This window comes from Pyrus communis, chromosome 6 (assembly GCF_963583255.1).
Source record: "Pyrus communis chromosome 6, drPyrComm1.1, whole genome shotgun sequence".
In the NCBI taxonomy this organism is placed as follows: Eukaryota; Viridiplantae; Streptophyta; class Magnoliopsida; order Rosales; family Rosaceae; genus Pyrus; species Pyrus communis.
Window position 1 is genome coordinate 4285153 of NC_084808.1, and position 17128 is coordinate 4302280.

General features: G+C 39.0%; 1 protein-coding gene and 1 non-coding gene across 2 annotated transcripts; one reads left to right on the plus strand and one right to left on the minus strand.

Moving 5' to 3' along the window:
• Nucleotides 1-3615: 3615 nt before the first annotated feature.
• On the minus strand, nucleotides 3616-3720 carry LOC137738527 (small nucleolar RNA R71). The gene has a single exon (XR_011068971.1). It is a non-coding gene; the product is annotated as a small nucleolar RNA R71 (small nucleolar RNA).
• Nucleotides 3721-13151: 9431 nt separating this feature from the next.
• On the plus strand, nucleotides 13152-16763 carry LOC137737659 (receptor-like kinase TMK4). The gene is made up of 2 exons (XM_068477202.1): nucleotides 13152-15462; nucleotides 15904-16763. Exons 1-2 carry the CDS (start codon nucleotides 13200-13202, stop codon nucleotides 16416-16418), a joined length of 2778 nt encoding a protein of 925 aa, XP_068333303.1. The 5' UTR covers nucleotides 13152-13199; the 3' UTR covers nucleotides 16419-16763.
• The last annotated feature ends 365 nt before the right edge of the window (nucleotides 16764-17128 follow it).

The window sequence follows — 17128 nt, forward strand, 5'->3', positions numbered from 1 at the left end:
TGAGGCATCATAGTTGTCTTGAGGTTACGTCCTTGATCTTTGACTGTGCCAAAGGCACTCCATCAGAGGGTGTTCACGACATAGTTAGGGTTAAGCTACTTAGCCATGGAGGTAGGTGACTTAGTAACAAGGGATCTCTAACCTTCAAACCGTTGAGGGAGATACTCTATGATATGATTAAGAATCTCTGGCCAAAGTATGAATGAGATTTAGGAAGTCGTTCAAAATCACATTCAAGGTAATCATATAGACAAGAGAATCACATTGGATAATAAACATGAATTAACTATCAAACCAAACAATATCATCAAGAGTATCGTATTCGAGAATCACATTGAATTTCATGGTAGAGTCTTGGTTTACCACAACTTAGTCTTCCAAAAATTTTCCTTCAAAAGGCATCGACGCTGTTGTCATGTCCTCAACTGTGAAAGAGGATGGGCAACTGTTAAAAAAATAAATACATAGCCACACGGTCAAATGTGTAGGTGCTCAATAGGCATGTTGGATTCGAACACAAAAGTCCGGAGAGATCCAAGTACGCAGTAGGGTGGTGGGTGAAGGGGAGCGGAAGATTGAGGTGGAGGTGAGATTGGTTTTTTATATTTTTTTTATAATGTTTTTCTTGTTCTGAGCAATTTTTATTAATTCTTTTTATTATATTTATTTTTATAAATATTTTATTTTATAAAGAAATTAATAATGAGGGCAAATTTGTTTTTTAAAAAATATTTTAAGATGATGTTGATCTTAAAGGAGTTGTGTGGAAGCAAATTGGAAACTCATAGGGTGTTAGTGTAATTTTCAAATGTGAATGATTTTTTTGAAAACATAATATACGTCAAGCGCTTGCAGGGTAATTAGTCCATGGATAAAATTAAAATTAAACAAATTTAAAAATGAAAATAAGATTGATAAAAATAAGGATTTAACTTGGTTGCTGAAAGAATCAGCAATGCCACTTTCTGAAGGCCTATCACGGTGCAACACGTGTTCAAATTGTGATTAAAAAAATCACAACTTACGTACATGTTGAGCCGTGATTGGCTCTCAGGAGGGTTGCTGAAGAATCAGCAGCCAAATCTGGTTCTAAAAATAGAACCTATTCAACAGCCGTAGCGAACAGAAGCAGCAGCTTCCTTTCGTTGTCTTCCTGTACAAAGCGCCCACCACTCGCTAAACCGAAAAAAAAAACCACTAAACCTGAAAACCAGTCCCATCTCTATCTCTCTAGAAACCCAGAAATGATGAAGCAGAAAACCCTTCGAGCTCTCATTCTAGCTCTCTCTCTCCTCCTCCTGATCACCACCGCCTCCTCCGCCGCCGACGACTCCGACGTCATGTCAAAACTCGCAGAAGGCCTCAGCCCCGCACCCAAAGACTGGTCCAAAAGCACCGGCTACTGCGATTGGGACGGCGTCAAATGCGATTCTTCAAACAAAATCACCTCCATCAACTTAGCCTCCAAAGCTCTCTCCGGTTCTCTCCCTTCAAATCTGAACTCTCTCTCTCAGCTCACCACTCTCTCTCTCCAGAGCAACTCTCTCTCCGGCGCCTTTCCTTCTTTGGCCAACCTCTCCTTCCTCCAAGAAATCTACCTCGATACCTGATGAGTATATTTTATATTATATATTTAACCCTATTCTTAGTATATTTTGGTTAATAATTTGGAAGAATTTTGATACTTTGAATTATATTTCCAATATAGGATTTTCGACTTCCTCTGGAGCAAAAGATGGTCAAATAGACGAATTTTGGAGTAATTCCAATTGGAGGACGTTCGTGAGTCACTTAGCTTGATCGTGTCAAAATATCAGATTTTTCTACCAAGCGAATATTTTCTGGTAATAAAATAAAGGAGCAATGTGCAGTGCTGGAATAGTGACGTTTCGGGCTTGAATTGCATTTTTGGAGCCCAAGATGACCTCGGATGGGTTTGTGGCCTTCTGGAGATGTGTTCAGAATGTTCTTATCTTTAAAACAAGCTATCTTGGGCCGGATTTGGAGGAGATTTGAGGCTAAAACGTGGCTGAACAGTTTCTGTGCAGTTTTTCCTAGTTTAATTAGGAATTTATTTTCTATTTTATTTTATTATTATTTAGTTTCTTAGTGGGAATAAAATACTTTAGGGTTAGGGTTTTTGTTTTAGCTTTGAGGGAGATATTAAAAGGGCTTGGCCGTTCTCATGGTGATGAGGCTTTTCTTTTATGCAACTTTTGGAGAGAAGATTTTGGGAAAAGTTTAGAGATTTTCAGATTTTATTCTACAAGGTGTTTTCATTCTTTTTCTATTTCAATAAAGACTATGATTTTTAGTATGAATATGCGTAACTAATTCTTTTTGCTAGGGCGAGGCCATGATCCTTAGCAAGAATATGTAGTCTCTTTTTACTTTGCTTATGAATTTATGCATGCAGGTTTTGGAATGTTAATCACTGTGCTTTAAACTATCTATTTGTCTTAGTGATTCGCGACCATCAGGATATTTGGAAAAGTTATTTGATGCAATTTTGGCGGAGGATTGTCCCTAAAATTGACTAAAGCTTCTTGTGGTTAATATGTGTAACCTCTTAGGATGGACGACACGTTTTAAGGGTTATATGGTTTTTTAAAAAGGTTTTCATAAAACTTAATGAGTCTTGCATGTTCACATTCGATCTGAACACCACGGACGGGTTGCATGTTAGATATACGTTCTATGTTGGAGGTTCCAAGTAGGATATACTCTAGGAAAACCTAACTTTCAAAACATACATGTATGGTTCATAAGTAATTTAGAAAAGCTACATAGGATTGTTAGGGTGACGGCGGAACCCTAGTACTTTCTCTCTTTGAATCCTAAAAATTGTTCCCCTTATCTTTCTTTAAAGTTGTGGTTTTTAAGTAATCTTTTTAATTAAATTCGTTTTTCTTAGTTTAGGTCATTAAATCATCTCCTTCAGAAGAAAAACTTTGTTTTAATTAATTAGTTGAGAATTGATTTTGCTTTGATCTCTTTAAATTAATCCTTGTGGAGAACGACCTTGCTTGAGCCAATTATACTACAATAACCTTGTTTCTCTTGCAAGTATTTTAGGTGTTTTTAACCCTTTTACGCAGGTGGTAAAAATTCCTATCAAGAAATTGGCGCCGCTGCCGGGGATTGATTTTAAATAGATTTTTGTCTATCATATTCTCAATTAATTCTTCCCGTATATATTTAAAAAAAAAAAAAAAAATTTAATTTTCATTTTTTTTATTCTCTGCAGATTGTGCATGGTCTGTACCAGATCACACAAACAGAAAATTGCAGATTTTGATCCAGAACCTGAACGTACTGCCAGACAGAGACTTAGAAAGCAGAATCTACAGTGTGAACCTTCACTGCAGGGAACAGTTTTGCATAATCGGTTTACTGGGGTTTTGGACAGCGGGGAAGATATGGCATTTGTTCTACCAACAGCGGGACAACCATTGAGGGAATCTCTGGCTGCTCATGCCACAGAGGTGCCAAGCTGCATTACCTATCCTGAAGTTGAAGACGGGTCTACGTTTGAGATACGACATCATATGTTGGAGATTCTATCTTCATTTCATGGTTTTTTTAAGCAAATACTACCCAGCTTCAAAAACACTTGATATGAGTACTCAAATTTTAACATTTGCTCAGAAACCTAATGAAGCAATTCATGAAGCATGGGAACGTTACAAGGATCTGCTCAGGAAATGTCCACATTCAGGCATTAATGGTGACACACAAATGAATTTATTTTACAGAGGGCTGAATTTGACTACTAAGACTCTTGTTAATGCTTCTTGTGGAGGAACGTATTCAGACAAAAATGCACTGCAAGCGTATCAATTGTTTGAGAACATGGCGACAGAATCTCAACAATGGGCAATTGATATACCTCAGACCAGGGGTGTTTTTGAGATGTCTAGTGGTTCACCTCATGTATCTGCACAAATAGAAAAGATGGAGAAGAAGTTAGAAAATTTTGATGCAAAATTTGACATGTTTTTACAAAGAATGGCAGCACCTATGCAGCAGGTTGCTGTCCAGCAGCCTACTGCAGCCGCCTGTACCATTTGTGGCATTACAACACATGATTTTATGGGTTGCCCACATAGGGACGCATACCCGGAGCATGTTACAGAGCAGATTAACGCATTCAATAATTATCAAAGGCCTAGAAATGATCCGTACTCAAATTTTTACAACCCCGGGTGGAGAGATCACCCAAATTTCAAGTGGAATAGAGATCAACAGGTTAAACCACAGTTTCAACAACAAATACAGCAACCTGATGCTCAAGCTAAACCTTCTTGGGAAGTCGCAATTGAAAAATTGGCAGATCATACTAAGGCAAGTTTTGATGCAACAAAACAAGAAATTCAAAAAACCAACCAAAACATTCAGAACATACAAGCAACAATGAAAGATCTACAGCAGCAAATGGGGCAGCTTTCACTCCAATTTTCAGGCAGAGAACCAGGAAAATTTCCCAGCCAAACTATCCCAAATCCACGTGGAAATGCAGATTGTAATGCTGTTAGAATATTGCGTTGTGGTAAAAGTTATGACAACCGTGATGCAGAAAATAAAGAAAACAGTGCTGGAGCTTCACGGGTAGCACCTGTGCAGCCACAAACAGGTTCTGAAAGTTCTGCAGAATCTGCCCAACCACTGGACAGATCCAAAAATACTGCAGTGCCTACTGCAGAAAATGCAGAAAAGTCAAAACGTGTTTATGTTCCACCTATGCCATATCCCGAAAGATTGAAGCCACATGCAAAAGATCAACAATTAACAGATTTCATGAAGACATTGGCTAAAGTTCAGATTAATCTACCATTAATTGATGCAATCAAGAACATTCCCTCATATGCCAAGTTTTTGAAAGATGTGTGCACAAATAAAAAGAAGCTTGTCGACTTCGAAAAAGTGATTCTCACAGAGCAGTGCAGTGCAGTTCTATTACAAAAGCTACCACCAAAGAAAAAAGATCCAGGGAGTTTTACAATTTCATGCACAATTGGAAATTCTGAGTTTAAACGTGCTTTAATTGATTTGGGTGCTAGTATTAATTTAATGCCTTTCTCTGTTTTTCAGCGACTGGGACAAGGAGAAATCAAACCAACATCTGTTATTTTACAGTTAGCAGATCGTTCGGTTGCTTATCCTAGGGGTATTATTGAAGATCTTATTATTAAAGTGGATAATCTCTACCTTCCAGCAGATTTTGTGGTTTTGGATATGGATGAAGATATGCAAACACCAATTATTCTGGGGCGGCCATTCATGGCAACTGCTAGAACTTTGATAGATGTGGAAGCTGGCACATTGACGCTTAGAGTACAAGAACAATCTGTTGTGTTTAATTTATTTGAAGCAACTAAGAGGCCTAGTGATATGCAAGACTGTATGAGAGTTGACGTGTTAGAAGGCATCATGCATGCAGATATTATGCCCAGTTTGACAGCAGATCCACTGTTAAAAGTTTTACATGGTTTTGAAGACACCAAAACTGAAGATGAAGAAGCTTTTGAGTATGTTACAGCTTTGGAAAGTGTCCCTTTACACCAGCCAAAGTGGAGGCACGTTTTTGAGAGTTTGGGAGAACCAAAAACACCATTACAGCCTTCAAAAATACAGCCACCTAAGCTGGAATTGAAGCCATTACCAGCACACTTAAAATATGCTTATTTGGGTGCTAATTCTTCACTGCCAGTTATTGTTTCTGCAGATTTATCTCCAATTGAGGAAGACAAATTGCTGCGTATTTTGAGAAATTTTCAAGATGCCATTGGGTGGACAATTGCAGATATTAAGGGGATCAGCCCAACACTCTGTACACACAGAATTTTGATGGAGGAGGGTGTCAAACCCACCATTGATGCTCAACGCCGATTGAATCCGATCATGAAGGAAGTTGTTCGAAATGAGGTTATGAAGCTTTTAGATGCTGGAATGATTTATCCAATTTCAGATAGTAAATGGGTAAGTCCTACTCAAGTGGTACCTAAACGCACTGGAATTACAGTTGTGACAAATGACAATAACGAGCTTGTGCCTACACGTTTAACTACTGGGTGGCGAATGTGTGTTGATTACAGGAAGATCAATACAGGTACTAGAAAGGATCACTTTCCGCTACCCTTTACTGATCAAATGTTGGAAAGATTGGCTGGTCGGGCTTTCTATTGTTTTTTAGATGGGTATTCAGGCTACAATCAAATTCCAGTTGCACCAGAGGATCAGGAAAAGACCACATTCACCTGCCCTTTTGGTACATTTGCTTACAGAAGAATGCCTTTCGGATTATGCAATGCACCTGCCACATTCCAACGATGCATGATGAGCATATTCTCAGGTTTGGTTGAACGAGTTGTTGAAGTATTTATGGATGATTTTTCTGTTTTTGGTGATTCGTTTGATCATTGTTTACAAAATTTATCTTTGGTTCTTGAGCGTTGCAAAGAAACTAATCTCGTATTGAATTGGGAGAAGTGTCATTTTATGGTTAAACAAGGAATTGTTTTAGGGCACTTAGTATCTAGCAAGGGTATTGAGGTTGATAAAGCTAAGATTGATGTTATTGCTAAGTTGCCCTCTCCTACTACTGTGAAGAGCATTCGTTCGTTTCTTGGACATGCTGGGTTTTACAGACGGTTTATCAAGGATTTCTCCAAGATTAGCCGACCTTTGTGTAACTTATTGGCTAAGGATGCACAGTTTGTTTTTGATAATGCATGCTTGGAGGCTTTCAACAAGTTGAAAACACTCTTAACTTCAGCACCGATTATTGCAGCTCCGGACTGGGACTTACCTTTTGAACTAATGTGTGATGCATCAGATTATGCAGTTGGGGCAGTTCTTGGACAGCGAAAAGACAAGATTCCTCAAGTCATTTATTATGCTAGCAGAACTCTCAATGATGCACAGTTGAATTATGCAACCACTGAGAAAGAATTGTTGGCAGTTGTTTTTGCATTAGAGAAATTTCGTTCTTATTTAATTGGGGCTAAAGTAATTGTCTACACAGATCATGCTGCTTTGAAGTATTTATTATCTAAAAAGGATGCTAAACCTCGACTTATTCGGTGGATTCTTTTACTTCAAGAATTTGATTTGGAAATTAGAGACAAAAAGGGCAGTGAAAATGTGGTGGCTGATCATTTATCAAGATTAATAAATTCTGCTACTGCAGAAGAAGACACATTGCCTCTCAATGAAAATTTTCCTGATGAACAATTGTTGGCTGTCCAGCACAAAACACCATGGTTTGCAGATTTGGTTAATTATTTGGCCAGGGGAGTTATTCATCCAGATTTAAGTTATCAGCAGAAAAAGAAATTTTTGGCAGATGCAAAATTTTATTTTTGGGATGAGCCGTATCTGTACAAATACTGTCCAGATCAGATTATTCGCAGATGTATTCCAGAAGAGGAACAAGACAGTGTTTTAAAGTTTGCACATCATTATGCTTGTGGTGGCCATTTTGGGCCTACAAGGACAGCAGCTAAAATTCTACAAAGTGGGCTGTTTTGGCCTTCTCTTTTCAAGGATGCTCATAATTGGTGTAAATCTTGTGATCGTTGTCAGAGAGTGGGAAATCAGTCCAAACGGAATGAGATGCCACAACATGGTATTTTGGTTGTTGAATTATTCGATGTTTGGGGTATTGATTTTATGGGACCATTCCCATCTTCACATGGCAATCAATATATTTTGGTAGGGGTTGAGTATGTTTCTAAGTGGGTCGAGGCAATTGCAGCACCAACTAATCAAGGATCAGTGGTTCTGAAATTCCTCCAAGGAGTCATATTTCCACGGTTTGGCATCCCGCGAGTTATACTTAGTGATGGGGGTAAGCATTTCATTAATAAACAGTTTGCTGCATTACTTGCAAAATATGGGATAACTCATCGTGTTGCCACTCCTTACCACCCACAAACATCAGGGCAGGTTGAGGTTTCAAACAGGGACATAAAACGTATTTTGGAGAAAACAGTTGGCTCCACTCGTAAAGACTGGAGTTTGAAATTAAATGATGCATTGTGGGCATACAGAACAGCATTTAAAACACCCATTGGGATGTCCCCGTTTCGGCTTGTGTATGGCAAGGCTTGTCATTTACCTATGGAGCTAGAGCATAAAGCGTTTTGGGCTATCAAGGAGTTAAACTTTGCTTACGATTCAGCAGGGGAAAAAAGAAAGCTGCAGCTCAATGAGCTTGATGAAATTCGCCAGGAGGCTTATGAAAATGCACGCATATACAAAGACAAAACAAAGGCCTTCCATGATAAACACATTCTCAGGACAGATTTCCAGCCAGGGCAGAAAGTGTTGTTATTTAGTTCTAGATTCAAGTTATTTCCAGGGAAATTGAAATCTCGATGGAATGGACCCTACTTGGTTACTAAGGTTTATCCTCATGGAGCAGTTGATATTACAAGCGAGATTAATGGCAACACATTCAAGGTGAATGGTCACAGGCTGAAACCATACTTAGAGTCACCCTTTGACAGTGCAACCGAGTCTATAACTCTGAAGGATCCAGCAAGTTAATCACCAGGCTTCTGTTCAGTCTAGCTACAGACGTTAAATAAAGCGCTTATTGGGAGGCAACCCAATTTTCTAACTTTTTCATTACTTTCTGTTTTTTTTTTATTTCATTATTTTCCGTCTAGCTGCATTTTAATTCCTAGGCTACATTTAGTGTCGACAATCATCTAAAAAAAAAAAAACAAAAAAAAAAGGAAAAGTTCAAAAAAAAAATAATAATAATAATAATAATAATAATAATAATAATAATAAAAATTCTCATTTTACTTGTTTAATTTTTAGTTTACAGTTAGTATTTTCTATAATCTATCTCTGATTTCATAACGTGGGTTTTTGCAGACAACAAACAAAGCAAACAAGCATGTATACACAGAGAACTTATTTTAGGCTGGAATCACGCACCCAGTGGCAAGTCTACATTACCATCAACCACATTCCTAGACCATGCCGACATATAATGCAGAAATTACAAAGCTCTTGCAGAATCACAGATCCAGCCACAAAAGGATAGAACATTATACCTCTGTTTTGCTACGCGGCCATTCTTCCATGCACGCCTTAGCCGCCAATGAGCTGCTTTTGGGGATCTCCGGTGTTCCTGCAACAAAGAAAAAAAAAAAAACATCAAGTTGATACGTACTGAGGAGCTATCATTATTTCTATGCAGATCTACGCCATTTAGTTTCGAAGATGCCGGGTATGCCATTATTTAAGTTTGGGGGTGAGTTCTTTATCCGTCCTCCGAACGGGTCAAATCCAAAAAGTTCGTACATATGTTCAGGGGTGATCCAGGTTGTCATTCACGAATATTATAGGGAGAAGCAGTGTTCTAAGTTCCAAATGGTCCGCATACATGGGCCCCATACAGATCTCAGTGTTATTTCTTTTGTCCAGCAACTACAGTGTCCAGTTATTATTTATATCAAGTTTGGGGGTGATCTCACAGATAATACACCCATGCAACCCAGCAGATCCTCAACATGCAGGCATAGCACAGTCACATGCGAGTATGAATTGTTACCTTTGGTTTTCGATCCGTGTTATTTGTGTCTGGCTTGGCTGTTTTTCGTCAAACTGGGGTCCTTATCATTTCTTCCGTTGTTATGCCGTCATCCAAGCCTTCGAACTCTGCTCTGTGCATAAATAAGAGCACGGATGGATGTTATATTTTTTCGCCCTTTGGTTAGTCACATCACAGAAAAATGTTACTTAAAATCTAGAATCAAAACCAAAGTGTAGGGGACACTAAGTTTCTACCTGCTGATGGATGAGTTTTGGAGTATTAGCTATGGATCTATGAAGATTGGGTGTTGGTGCCTTACTTTTGTTGTGGATCCAAGAGTCCTCGCAGAGAAAATAGTTGCATGTGTTAGTTCTTTACTTTTCCCATGAAAATAAGCTCTCTAGCACGCAATGGCAGCAAGGAAAAAGTTTTACCTTTGCGATTTCGGGTTGTGTTACCGAGACATTGATGTTGCAATGAGGTTGGAGGAGCGGCTAATGTTTTCCAGTATAGAGAAATGAGAAACATTTTAAAGAAAAGAGGGCTGCGAGAAATGAGAGACCTCTCCGTTTCTCTAGAGCAAAAAGGCTTAGGATTTCTTAATATAATTAGAAATGAGAGAAAGGAGAAGTTTTGAAATGGTGGGCGCTGGACTTGAGAGGAAATGGAGAAAAGAAGCCCTTTCCAGATTTTTTAGAGAGAAAGAGGGCAACGAGGAATAGGTTTGAAATGAGAGTAGTGAGAGATGTCTCTCATTTTTCTAGAGAGAACAAGGGGCTTCGGGGTTTACAACAAATAATAATACTATCCTTCTGCACAGGGGATGGGAATGGACAGAAGAGAGCCGTTTGGCTCTGGGCTCGAGGCTAGTGAAAGGGAATCCAAAGCGTGTTCAAGAATAGCTAGGTTTTTTTTCAAATGACAGATGCAGCTGCTACACCAGCTTATATTGTATCTGTTGCTAGGTTTTGACACTAGTGTGGACTTGTACGTGTTGGTCAGCGCGCCTTCGCTGGTCCCAACTACCAGGTCCTGCTTTCGAATCCCCAAAGTTTCCAGTAGTGTTTTTGTTCTCCACATTTTTGGTCAGCACACCTTGGTCAGCACACCTTGGCAAATTCACAGTTTCCCTCTTCAAATCTCTGGTGTGTTAGTTTCTTTTTCCTTTTCTTTTCTTTCTTGTTTTCTGTTTTATTTTATTTTCTTTTCTTGTTTCTTTTTCCTATTTTGTTTGCTTAGGGTATTTTCTTTATTTTTTATTTTTGTTTTACATTTTCTAGGATTTAGTAGTTTTGTTTATGTTCTTGTCTCTTCTATTTATTTTCCACACCTTGAGGACAAAGTGTGAAATAAGTTTGGGGGTGGGAAATAACATTTTAGGTTTTTAATTTTTGTGTCAAGTTAAAATTTTCATTCTTTGTAAGTTAATATCCATAGATTATTTTAAACGTTATAACAAATGGACATGGTGAAGATTAATCCCACATTAGAGTCTTTTCTATTTATCGTTGCTTAGACACTAATTCATGAATTATACTTTGACAACTTGCACATTCACATCAACATGGTTTGTGGGGAGTGAGATTGAAACACTTACTTTTAGTCTAAGTTTCATTTTTAATTTTTGTTCTACATAAAGTAAAGTTAGTTTGTGTTATAAAGTAATAATTGTCTCACCCGAGACTTTGCCTAGTAACCGGGCCAGTCCTGCCTAATCAGCAGTGATTCTCGCGTCAAACAGTAGAGTTTTGGCATGGGGCAGGGTGGTTAGTTGGTTTCGTAGCCTTTTCAACTCGGGTTAATAAGTCCTTAGGGGTGTTTTACACCTAGTGCCCTAAAGCCCTAGTGGTTTGGGAGTCATTGACCTAAAGCTCGCTACATGGGTTGGATCGAAAGCTTAAGTGAACCGACATTGCACGACCACTACTGTTACTGAAAAAAAAAAAAAAAAAAAAAGTTCAAAAAAAAAAAAAAAAAAAAAAAAAAAAAAAAAAAAAAGTTATATTTAAAGTTAGTATGTGTGAAATAAAGAAGGACAAGAGGTACGGGTTTTAGTCGAGTCTCCTTAGCTATGTTGATTCACTTTACACCAAAGGAAGCTCGTGAATTCTTTTCTAATTGATTCTAAATGGCTTAGACTCTGTGGTGGGATTGGTTGGAACTTTTGAAAAGATGTTATGATTTTTAACATGTTCTATGGATTGCAACTTTGAAGGTGAAAATTTTTGTCAGTTAGTTTTAGTTAAGTTCTAGTTTGTTAGTGTTTATTGTTGTTTTCGAGTTTTGTTTTGCTTGAGGACAAGCAAAAAGCTAAGTTTGGGGGTATTTTGATGAGTATATTTTATATTATATATTTAACCCTATTCTTAGTATATTTTGGTTAATAATTTGGAAGAATTTTGATACTTTGAATTATATTTCCAATATAGGATTTTCGACTTCCTCTGGAGCAAAAGATGGTCAAATAGACGAATTTTGGAGTAATTTCAATTGGAGGACGTTCGCGAGTCACTTAGCTTGATCGTGTCAAAATATCAGATTTTTCTACCAAGCGAATATTTTCTGGTAATAAAATAAAGGAGCAATGTGCAGTGCTGGAATAGTGACGTTTCGGGCTTGAATTGCATTTTTGGAGTCCAAGATGACCTCGGATGGGTTTGTGGCCTTCTGGAGATGTGTTCAGAATGTTCTTATCTTTAAAACAAGCTATCTTGGGCCGGATTTGGAGGAGATTTGAGGCTAAAACGTGGCTGAACAGTTTCTGTGCAGTTTTTCCTAGTTTAATTAGGAATTTATTTTCTATTTTATTTTATTATTATTTAGTTTCTTAGTGGGAATAAAATACTTTAGGGTTAGGGTTTTTGTTTTAGCTTTGAGGGAGATATTAAAAGGGCTTGGCCGTTCTCATGGTGATGAGGCTTTTCTTTTATGCAACTTTTGGAGAGAAGATTTTGGGAAAAGTTTAGAGATTTTCAGATTTTATTCTACAAGGTGTTTTCATTCTTTTTCTATTTCAATAAAGACTATGATTTTTAGTATGAATATGCGTAACTAATTCTTTTTGCTAGGGCGAGGCCATGATCCTTAGCAAGAATATGTAGTCTCTTTTTACTTTGCTTATGAATTTATGCATGCAGGTTTTGGAATGTTAATCACTGTGCTTTAAACTATCTATTTGTCTTAGTGATTCGCGACCATCAGGATATTTGGAAAAGTTATTTGATGCAATTTTGGCGGAGGATTGTCCCTAAAATTGACTAAAGCTTTAGTCCATGGATAAAATTAAAATTAAACAAATTTAAAAATGAAAATAAGATTGATAAAAATAAGGATTTAACTTGGTTGCTGAAAGAATCAGCAATGCCACTTTCTGAAGGCCTATCACGGTGCAACACGTGTTCAAATTGTGATTAAAAAAATCACAACTTACGTACATGTTGAGCCGTGATTGGCTCTCAGGAGGGTTGCTGAAGAATCAGCAGCCAAATCTGGTTCTAAAAATAGAACCTATTCAACAGCCGTAGCGAACAGAAGCAGCAGCTTCCTTTCGTTGTCTTCCTGTACAAAGCGCCCACCACTCGCTAAACCGAAAAAAAAAACCACTAAACCTGAAAACCAGTCCCATCTCTATCTCTCTAGAAACCCAGAAATGATGAAGCAGAAAACCCTTCGAGCTCTCATTCTAGCTCTCTCTCTCCTCCTCCTGATCACCACCGCCTCCTCCGCCGCCGACGACTCCGACGTCATGTCAAAACTCGCAGAAGGCCTCAGCCCCGCACCCAAAGACTGGTCCAAAAGCACCGGCTACTGCGATTGGGACGGCGTCAAATGCGACTCTTCAAACAGAATCACCTCCATCAACTTAGCCTCCAAAGCTCTCTCCGGTTCTCTCCCTTCAAATCTGAACTCTCTCTCTCAGCTCACCACTCTCTCTCTCCAGAGCAACTCTCTCTCCGGCGCCTTTCCTTCTTTGGCCAACCTCTCCTTCCTCCAAGAAATCTACCTCGATACCAACAACTTCACCTCCATTCCCGCCGGCTGCTTCAAAGGCCTCTCGAGCTTGCAGATTTTGAGCATGAGCCAGAACATCAATCTCGACTCGTGGGTTTTCCCCTCGGAGCTCACTGAAGCTTCCAGCTTGGTCACTTTGGCTGCTGGCAATGCAAATTTATATGGGCCGTTGCCTGATGTGTTTGATTCGTTTCCGAACTTGCAAAATGTAAGGCTTTCGTACAATAACTTTACTGGGTTTTTGCCCAAAACGTTTTCTGGATCTGGGATTCAGAACCTCTGGCTTAACAATCAGCTATTTGGGTTGTCTGGCACTATTGAGGTCTTAGCAAACATGACCCAGTTGTCCCAGGTTTGGCTCCATAAGAACCAATTCACTGGTCCGATCCCCGACCTCTCAAAGTCCGAAACTTTGTTCGATCTTCAGATCCGGGATAACCAGTTTACTGGCATTGTGCCCTCCACGTTGATGTCCATATCCAGTTTGAAGAACGTCTCTCTGGACAACAACAAACTGCAGGGTCCAATGCCGGTTTTTGGGTCCAATGTCGAAAAGTCCACAGTTGATGGTAATAGCTTTTGTCAAACGACTCCAGGGCGTTGTGATCCGCTGGTCACCACGCTGCTTGAGGTTGCAGGGGCTTTTGGGTACCCGGTTTTGCTTGCTGACTCTTGGGAAGGGAACAAGCCTTGCAGTGGATGGAGCTTCATTGTTTGTGATCCACAGGGAAAGGTTTTCACAGTGAATTTTGAGAACAAGCATTTCAATGGGACCATTTCCCCTGCTTTTGCCAATCTGACATCGTTGAAAAATTTGGTGTTGAGTCGTAACAATTTGGTTGGGTCGATACCAGATAGCTTGCTAAGCTTGGCTGAACTTCAGCTTCTTGATGTTTCCAACAACAATCTAAGTGGGGCAATTCCAAAATTTCCATCTACGGTGAAGTTAATTACAAATGGTAATGTGTTGATTGGGACTACTCCGAGCACTGGAGGGGAAGGAGGTACTCCATCGGGTTCTGGTTCTAATGGAACTATTCCTAGTGGGAGTCCAGCTCTGGTATCAAATGGTTCTTCAGTATCGCCTGGTATGATTGCTGGTATAGTTATTGCTGTTATAATTTTCATTGTGGTGGTATTGTTTGTGTCCTTCAAATGCTATAGTAGTAAAAAGCATAGGAAATTTGGAAGGGTGGGTAATCCATCAAATGGGACAGAAATTGCTAAGAGTGATGTTATGAGTAGCGCAAATGGGTACAATGGAGTTACAAGTGAGCTGCAAAGCCAGAGCAGTGGTGACCTTCACGTTTTTGAGGGTGGAAATGTTGCAATTTCGATCCAAGTTCTTAGACAAGTGACAAAAAATTTTAGCGAGGACAACATATTAGGCAGAGGAGGATTTGGAGTTGTTTATAAAGGCGAATTGCATGATGGGACTAAAGTTGCTGTCAAACGGATGGAATCTGTGGCAGTAGGAACAAAGGGATTGAACGAGTTTCAGGCAGAAATCGCGGTCCTTACTAAGGTCAGGCATAGGCATCTGGTTGCGCTTTTGGGATCCTGTATCAATGGCAACGAGAGACTTTTGGTCTATGAGTACATGCCACAAGGGACTTTAACACAACATTTATTTGAATGGCGCGAGACTGGAGTGCCTCCACTAACTTGGAAGCAGAGAGTAACAATAGCGTTGGATGTGGCACGAGGAGTGGAATATTTGCACAGCTTGGCTCAACAAAGTTTTATTCACAGAGATTTAAAGCCCTCAAACATACTATTGGGGGATGACATGAGGGCCAAGGTTGCTGACTTTGGTTTGGTTAAAAATGCCCCTGACGGGAAGTATTCTGTTGAGACAAGGCTGGCCGGGACATTCGGGTATCTCGCACCAGAATATGCAGGTAAGAGAAACCTTCTAATTTTTAGATTTTCATCTATGAATTGAAGGAATCGTGCATTTGCCTAAGCTTCAATCATTCCAGACTTCCAGCATTAAGCTAACTTGTATATGTATGCACACCTGCAAAATTAATATTGCCACTCAATTGCATCAAACATGTCATCTAATTCTTTTGGAGGAGAAAATAGTATTTGTCTCCACTGCGTGTTTTGTTTTAACTAGATTTTAGAACCTCGAACGAGGAAGGAAAAGACACAATATAATACCCTTCAGTAATTTGTTGAACTGGACTTTTGAATTCACTGGGAACTGATGATACTATTAAAGAGTTTTGTCAATTTGTTGTCGCTTTGAAATTGTGAATTTACGTTTTTCTCTATGATTTAATTGTAGTTATGTCGTTATGCTACAACATTGATGTGATTTGTGTTCCTATAATCAGCTACTGGCAGAGTCACTACAAAGGTAGATGTTTATGCATTCGGAGTGGTTTTGATGGAGTTGATGAGTGGTAGAAAAGCTCTAGATGATACAATGCCGGATGAACGGTCTCATTTGGTCTCATGGTTCCGCAGAGTCCTTGTCAACAAAGAAAACATTCCAAAGGCTATTGACCAAACTCTTGACCCCGATGAGGAGACAATGGAGAGCATATACAAAGTTGCTGAGCTGGCAGGACACTGCACTGCTCGTGAGCCATACCAGAGACCGGACATGGGACATGCTGTCAACATCCTGGGTCCTCTTGTTGAGCACTGGAAACCGACCACCCATGAAAAAGAAGAAAACTCTGGCATCGACCTGCACATGAGCCTTCCGCAAGCGTTACAAAGATGGCAAGCCAATGAAGGTACTTCTAGGATGTTTGACGATATGTCCTTCTCTCAAACTCAATCAAGCATCCCTTCAAAACCTTCTGGATTTGCTGACTCGTTCGATTCAATGGATTGTCGATGATAAAAAATGAAATAGAGACCATAACATTTTGGAACCGAGAAAAAGAGACGCAAAAGGGTTGGGACGTGGAAGATATGATCAAGTAAAGCAGCAGGTATCACAAGTTTATTGTATTTATTGGTTTTTTTTTTTTTTCATTCTTTCCACGATCTTTGTCAGTAGACCTCAAGAACCTCTAAAAATTTTCTGTTATTGATTCTTGGATTGCTAGCAGATTGATTGAGATGCTACTGATCATGAGAAAGAAAAAAATGAAAAAAATGAAAGAAATGACAGAAATTTTGTTGTATGATATTTTTATTACACTCATCAGTGAATTATTTAATGATATTCCCTTTCCCATTTTGCTTTCTTCTTTTGACTATTCATTCATTCATTATCTTTGACATGTCTGTTTAGATGGTGCCCAAGCTGTATAACAACATGGCTGCTTAGGATTCTGGTTATTATGCTTTGCAAGATTTAATCATAAAAAATGAAAAAGAAAAAGAAACAAAGATTGAGGTTGATATGATTGGATGTAAAGCTGGAAGAGAGATAGTGACAATTGCACATGGGAAGAGAGCATGTTAGAAGGAAACATGTTAGGTTGGTTGTAAGGGTGGACCTTTTGTTTGAAGATGATTTTTGTAGTGCTGCACATGTTGTAGGACCTTACATACACAGACACATAATGAATTTGGATCCTCTTCAGACCCTAGTGTCCGGAA